The sequence below is a fragment of the Xylaria bambusicola genome (genome assembly GCF_022495145.1).
Source record: "Xylaria bambusicola strain CBS 139988 unplaced genomic scaffold F5B22scaffold_12, whole genome shotgun sequence".
Classification (NCBI taxonomy): Eukaryota; Fungi; Ascomycota; class Sordariomycetes; order Xylariales; family Xylariaceae; genus Xylaria; species Xylaria bambusicola.
The window spans coordinates 65,776-73,111 of record NW_025953565.1 but is presented as its reverse complement, the minus strand read 5'-3'; the positions used below and the strand labels follow the sequence as shown (position 1 = coordinate 73,111).

The window sequence follows — 7,336 nt, the reverse complement described above, 5'->3', positions numbered from 1 at the left end:
AGTTAAAAGAGCCCCTGTGATAGTCGTGGGTGTTGGCATGAAGCACAACGCCGAAGAGGGTACTTGAAGCCAGCTTTGGCGTGTCGGCGCTTCCGGACAACAGCGTAGGTACTTCGAGCCCCTGGGCCTTGCTTCAAGCAAGACTGATTTGTAATTACACTAGGCATATAGAGCTAGCAAAGCCAGAAAAGACTCTAGATGTTTGAGCCCTTCCTTCCACAATTCAAGATATGGGTTAGTGTTCGAAAACTACGAGGGAAATGGTCGATTCGAATAGTCGAATATAGCAGCAAGAAGTACAAGGCAGAAGCGGGAAGCAGGTATCAAGTCTATGCTAGGCGCTATTAGAAAGTTTGCGGTTTGTGTCTCCAAATACCTTCGGCCGTTTCTATTGTTTGTTGTATGCATGCGGCAGCTACAGGCATTAGAACGACCAATGAGAATTAGCGAAGATAACCAATTGAAGAGAGAAATATGAAAATCTGCAACTCACGTGATGCTACACTATCTCGTGCACAACTGAAACGAGATACTGCTTCTTCCATTTTTCTTTATATACTTCTCTCCTTTTCGTTCATAACCCATTGGTGAACATGAATCACGTCCGTGAATCAATCCGCCAGATTGACAGCCAATCTTGGTTAATTTCAGAAACACTGCTTCTACGTCACATGCAAGCACCTTCCTCCTGCTCTGCCTCATGGAGTGATGGTAAAGGCGGTTTCTTTGTTCTGTCTAACTCTTCTGGCCTTCTTCCTTCGGAGACACAGCCACTCTCCGATACCGGCGTTATTCAAAAAGTTTACGATGCAGGAGATGTTTCGGCGGTCTGGCGCGTTGGTGAAGCTTTCGTCAAGGTGAAAGACTTAGGTACCCCAGATGCCACAAGAGAACACAACACTTTGCAATACGTACGAAACAAGCAGCCGCTCAGCTTCCGCATCCCCCACGTCTATTACCACACTGATCTCGGACCCAGTCGGTACTTGATCGTTATTAGTAGAGTTGCCGGCCAAACACTGAATGAATTATGGTACGACATGAATGAACCATTAAGACAAGAATGCATCCGCCGCGTCGCGAGAATTTGTACGGAGTTGGCAGCTTGGAAGGGTAAAGCTATTAGTGGGGTCGATGGCAAGCATTTGACCGAATATTACTTCGCCAGAGCTGAGGGAGGATACGACTTCAGCTCTGACAATCTTCTGAAAAACTGCAAGGAAATAGGGATGGATTGTTCGTCTTTTGTTTTCTATCATTGCGACCTGGGACCCGGGAATATCCTCTATGACGCAAGCGACGGGTCTATTTCTATTATCGACTGGGAAACAGCTGGGTATGTTCCGAAAGAGTGGATTTGTACGAAGTTTCGGTGTTCCAGTGGGCATGACCTACCTGAGAAAGCTGGGACAGATGTTGAACAGGTAGACTGGAGACGCCGTGTCGGTCGGGAGTTGATAGGACTAGAGTTTTATGATATTGTTGATGAGTGGCTAGATTGGCGGACTAGAAGCGACTGATCGCCTAACACTCTATTTGTCTATATTTATAAGGAATTAGCCCTTAATGATAAACCAGAGGGCAACATGCCCAGAAGGCCTGTCTAGACAGTAACCCACCGTCTATATCTACGAAGTAAGAAATGGAAGAATTTTTAGCTTCTAAGTCCCCCTTACTTCTGTAAACTTCTCCCTAGATACTATCCTCTACTAATGCTTAATGTAGTACTTCTCATGATAGCTATTCTACTACCTGCAATATTCTACTCGCTAGAAATTAGGTAGTTGGGTAGTAATAATGACACGCAAGAAATTTTAAATGATATTTTTCTTAATCCAACGTCACCAGAGTTACTATCAACTTGCGGAGGTTAGTGGAGCACAAGCGCCATTAACCTATTTGGCCCCCAAGTGATCTGGCCAGTCATTCGGCCCGCGATATCCATCTATGTACTGTTGGTGGTGGTGCATGCATTGGGTTGCAGGCTGACAACTTGGCGAGAAAGCACTGGTGTGTAAGGGTCATCAAACTACTGTTATGACCTGCCCGCGATTTGTAGTCATGGAGAGTGAATATATAGAATGGAAAGCGGTCAAGCACCAAAGTTAACATGTAGCGATTTCCAAAGCGATGAAACTCGTGGCCTGTTACACATTGTCTAAGGTCTTAAGCGGATCACAGGAAATATAATTATCAAGCCCTTAATCATGGCTGCTGATACGGAGACGTCCAGACGCAGCAATGAGGTTGACCGGGAGAGTATCCTTCACCCGTCACACATCAATTACCAAAATTTCCACGATAATAATACGGAAATTGACCCTGCTATGGCAGCCGGGAAGTTCCTGTTCCACCTGTATAGAAGACGACCAATCCTAACCATAATAGTATTGGAAGAAGGTGACATTGTCTCCGGGATTCGAAAGTACGAGGTTTCAGCGTGGGCCAACATATGGGCAAGTATTCGAGCACCTGGTGTGCAAAATTAGGTTGCGGTGGTACGAGTTAAAAGTTTTTACAGTGAGGAGACTTTCTTGTGCTGGATATTACGCTACTATATCGGAGAGATCAGGTTAACGAGTCATAGGAAAATTGATGCCACGGCTCTTCATGGAAGGCCACGTTCTTATTTCTTGTAGGTAGGTTGTTTAAGTCACCTTTCAAGTATCTGTAGAACTCACTGACCGCCTCTGGCTAGACCATCAGTGTCGAAAATGGCGCGGAAAGAGTATGCGGGGAGTTGAGGGCCATGTCTGAGATTTACAATACAATGCCTGCCATCGGACCAAAGCCGCGCGGTTATGGAGAATGCCACAATAATAGGGGCACCCACTTCCTTGTATGCGACTTTCTAGACGTCACCCATGGCCTACCAAATCCCGAACGACTCAGTAGGACACTGGCAGAGTTACACCATAAGAGCCTCTCTCCCAATGGGCAGTTTGGATTTTATTGTACAACATTCGATGGAGAGCAGCCATTGACCACTTCCTGGGACAGCAGCTAGACACGCTTTTTCACTAGGTTGTTAAACGACGTTTACATGCTCGAGAAGAGGGTGAACGGTCATTGGCAGCCCCTGGAGGATGCAATGCAAATTACATCCAGCAAGCTAATCCCACGGCTGCTCGACCCCCTTACTGCTGAGGGTCGAACAATTAAACCATGTTTAATTCATGGGGACTTATGGGAGTCGAATATAGGGATAGATAGGCGCATAAAGGGTCTTTACGTCTATGATGCTTGTTCATACTATGCCCACCACAAGAAAGAGGTTGCAATTTGGAGAGTCGCGCAGTAAGTTAATCCTGTCTCCCCCCCCCCCCCGGAATCACCATGAACACTGCTGGTAGAGAAATATCTATTTCTATGGATTTATGTTTTAAACCTAAAGTAAACGTTATCAAAATTACATTAATGTACCCAAGCCCGGAACTGATGTTGGGGCACTGTAGTCATAAAATGACGGACAAGAGTTATCGGGAAGCGTACTTCAGATACTACCCTAAGAGCGAACCTACAAAAGAGGCAGATGATCGCGGCCGACTATATGCCGTCGAAACTCTTCTAATAAATTCCCTGCACCTTCCTTGAGCCATTACGCGGGACTTGGCGTACGAAGAGCGTAAGTTTCTCATTGACAAATATTTCCCAGGCAGTGTCAGGTGATATGGTCACATAGACCCTAGGGGTGGCTGTATTAGACCTACTGGCTATATAAAGGGGTGTTGGACCCCCCTTCGAGGGTTAGAAGGTTCAGGATTCAATGAATATCGACGCCTATACTACCCCTTCTACCTACCTCCTTGGCTGTGAATGACCTTCTACTCACTCTGGGACCCCTTCTACTGACAATAGCATATCAGGAGTCTGCAGAATATATAGCACTCAATCTATGATTAAAGACATGTATGATACTCGTACTATCTCCCAAGGTATGGGCCAAATAGAATGCTAGCCAGCTACAAGAAACCAGCAACTGGAAACACAACGTTGATGATTCTACTGGAATATAACGTCTATCTTTTAACCTTTTCCCTAAACGCTCCCTCAATCACGTTAACGTGATCTCGAGACTTGTACTTTTCTCATTCGACCCATGGTCCTAACCTGTGTTGTAGTTTTCATGTCTCATGCCAAGCCGTCGGGACTTCCAGACCATCGGAGAGGGTAATTGTACGGCAGTGTTCGCGAATAACTCCAGGATTCAATCGAATCCCACTTCACACACACCGACCGTGCATTGGACTTAACCGCGGCCCTAGGTTCATTATCGCCGTGCCACTTGAATGAATACAAGGCACTATTCCCATGACACATGACTACTTTTCTTAGAGATTCCAAACAATGGTCTGTAAATGGTTCATGTCAGTCTGTAAAGCTTGCATGATATGGTTGAATTTGATACGAACCGAGATGTACATAAAGATATTCTTGTTGAGAACTTGTCAGGTTTGGGTAGTAGTGGTCTCGGTAAAGGTAGAATCTGAGATGTCGCTAAATTATTGTTAGCCTCATAAGCCGCGTTACCGACCGACAAAATTGTCAATAAAAGCTCACAATGCAGTGTAGCTCATGATACACTCCAAGCTCGGTGACATATCCCCCATCGGCTATTTTCACCGCATCATCCGTAGACTCTCCAGCACGCTCCATCTCCTCACGAGAGGCCCGAAAAAACGAGGCTATTGATGTTAGTACTCAGGATTAGTTTCCACCGAGAAGTTTTTACTTACGTCGCACCAGTTTGTCCCATGCTTCATCTTGTTCTGGCGATGGCGGCCCTGCGTAAGTACTGTGACGATAAGTCCCTAATCTATCAATTTGGACAAGCTCGTAGTCAAGCACATCAATGGCAGGGGCTTGAAAGATCGTTAGTTACTGGTGTAAATGGCGCCAATGTCAAACTTACACCAACTGCGGCCTCGATGCAAGGAGAGGTACGGATCCATTCGTGAATATATCACTACAGAGAAGGATATCACGAGGAGGGTGGAAAGCAAACCGGCGACGATGTAGCATGTTGTTCTCCAAGCAACGTAATGCCGTGCCTTCTTACATCTCTTGCGACATAAAGCTTCACATTGCTCGTTATTGGGCGAGACTACCGAACTCGCTTGATCATCTCCCTCATATAGCAATGTGTATCCTTCGGAGGAAGACATTGCACCAAGATACTCGGAACTTCGAAAGTGATAAGTAAATGCAATGAGACCCAAGAATGATTTCATAGAAAAAGTTATCTGGTGGCGTATCAAGGCAGTCCGTGGGACTAGCAACGTTCTCCGCGTTCATACTTAGAACTTATAACTACTCATGCCTAGACCAGGCTGAGATGGGATCCGATCAAAAAGGTGTATAGTAAGTCGATTATGCTTGATGTGCTACATCAGTCCCTACCTTTTTTGATCTCCTGAGAGTAGCCTTAACCGTGGATAGTACCTAACTGCATGAGCCTTTTCAGCCTGCTGTAATCACTGTTGGTACTACATCTACATAATCTACCCACTTAGTCTGTCGATCATGGGTGTAGAGGAGTATGTGCTTTGACCCAGTACTTACGGACGATAGCTGAAAACGAGTTGTACCCTAATAGAAAGTTATTTTTAGCATTCGACTCAAGAAATTTTGCAGGTCTTTGTGATTAATTGTTGGGTGCAGCCTCAACGGAGTTGCGATGGTGTAACTTTGAAAAGCCGCCGATGCTCACAAGGCTGCAACGGCAGTCGGAAGACGAAGCCGACATTTGAAAACTAATTATAAATATTACGTGAGAAGAGCAGATATGGACATAACACCGGCGCCCTGGGAAATCGACGTTTGATGGAGCAACGACAGCCTGCAGATCCTACAGCAGCTAGGTACACATGTCTCTTGTGTCACATCGTGATCCAGAAATTCTATGTCCTAGTAAGAACTCGTTTAAGTGGGACTTATTATTCTTGTCCACCGACGGATTAACAGCAGGCTGGGAGGAAACGAGAATACACAGAGGGTTCACTATATAATCTACGACGACTCCTCGATGAGGCAGTCAATCGAGCCTCTCTTCTTGTATCACTGTTTTGTCGATTTATGAACCACAAGACTACAACACGTTTTAAACTCCTCGTTGTTCAACAATACTTATTGGTGGTTTATACTTGTCTAATAATTGCACGATACCCAACTCAAATTACGCGACATACTTCATCACTAGCACAACCGTATTCACCATGCATATATTCGCGATCTGGGCTCCAATTATCATGTTACTTAGTGGCCTCGCCGGTGCTGCTCCTATCAAAGACGGTAAAAAGCAAATCAAGTCCCTACTAGAAAGGTAACGAGCTAAGAAGTATAGCTACTGAAGATGCAAATGGCCTTTCCATTGGAAACGTGGGAGAAATTCCAGTGGCCAACGCTGTGATAGAGGACACTCGACTACACATCCGTGATGTTGGCAATGTACATGTCGCCAACAATATTTAGGAGAACCCATGTCTCTGATCCGCTGGCGTGGATAGGTCGTCTTAGATACCTAGTTGGTGCGATGTTCCAGCTGTTGTAACGGTGTATCACCAGCTGACATGTGAGCGTCAGATACAAGGTGTTACGGGTATGATTTTGATCGGAATATCCATGTCAAATAGACCAGGGGGGTGTGCAGGGTTTTCCCAGACTGATAGTAGACTACTTAAGCATCCGCGGGGTCATTGCCTGTCTTCCTTAGTGTTCACTTACATATACTTACGAAGTAATGAAGCATCCGAGCATCCTAACAGTATGTTACCTACGTACTTGGCGGATATTGGTGGCATATACGCGCTAAAGATAAGACTCCATGGGCCTACTCATTAGATAAGTACCATACCGGGTCTGGGGGGAGGGGGGTAAGGGGAGTATAGAAAATAACCATGGCTGTGAGATAACGGTCACTTTACATGGGGGCGGTTGTGGGTGTACTGGAGTTGCACGAAGGAGAAGATCTAGATAAGCTATATACAGTGAGACGCTACTTAGAGAGGTATTTATCCCACCCTGAAGGTTAGGAAACCTATCATAATCGCTTCGCAATTTAGGACTTTGACGGAACGTTTCGTAGCCTTCGCGAAATATCGCTGGTAGCCTTAAGTCAAAATAATCGTACGTTTGAAAATGGATGTCGCTTAAATATAAAAGGTACGCCAAAAATATAAAGATCTCGTATATACAACGCTCATACCTATTATATTTCGTAGCGGCTAGTCTTTAGTGTAGCTGCCAGACTTTCAACAAGCCGATAACTATCGCAACCCTTGCAGTAATCGTTTTCGTGGGCGGGGGGGGGGGGGGGGGGGGGGGGGGGGGGGGGGGC

The 7,336-nt window shown here is 45.6% G+C and overlaps 3 protein-coding genes across 3 annotated transcripts; 2 read left to right on the top strand and 1 right to left on the bottom strand.

Annotated features, from left to right (window-relative positions):
* Nucleotides 1-492: 492 nt before the first annotated feature.
* Nucleotides 493-1,766, top strand: F5B22DRAFT_599046 (kinase-like domain-containing protein). The gene has a single exon (XM_047974423.1). The coding sequence runs from the start codon at nucleotides 594-596 to the stop codon at nucleotides 1,518-1,520; it is 927 nt and encodes a 308-aa protein (XP_047832508.1). The 5' UTR covers nucleotides 493-593; the 3' UTR covers nucleotides 1,521-1,766.
* A 441-nt stretch (nucleotides 1,767-2,207) lies between these two features.
* Nucleotides 2,208-3,007, top strand: F5B22DRAFT_644706 (uncharacterized protein; the record flags this gene model as incomplete). Its single annotated transcript, XM_047978472.1, has 3 exons — nucleotides 2,208-2,475; nucleotides 2,588-2,622; nucleotides 2,699-3,007. 3 exons carry the CDS (start codon nucleotides 2,208-2,210, stop codon nucleotides 3,005-3,007), a joined length of 612 nt encoding a protein of 203 aa, XP_047832507.1.
* A 1,124-nt stretch (nucleotides 3,008-4,131) lies between these two features.
* F5B22DRAFT_644705 (uncharacterized protein) lies at nucleotides 4,132-5,165 on the bottom strand (the record flags this gene model as incomplete). Its single annotated transcript, XM_047978471.1, has 5 exons — nucleotides 4,132-4,352; nucleotides 4,413-4,497; nucleotides 4,561-4,685; nucleotides 4,737-4,862; nucleotides 4,913-5,165. 5 exons carry the CDS (start codon nucleotides 5,163-5,165, stop codon nucleotides 4,132-4,134), a joined length of 810 nt encoding a protein of 269 aa, XP_047832506.1.
* Nucleotides 5,166-7,336: the final 2,171 nt, after the last annotated feature.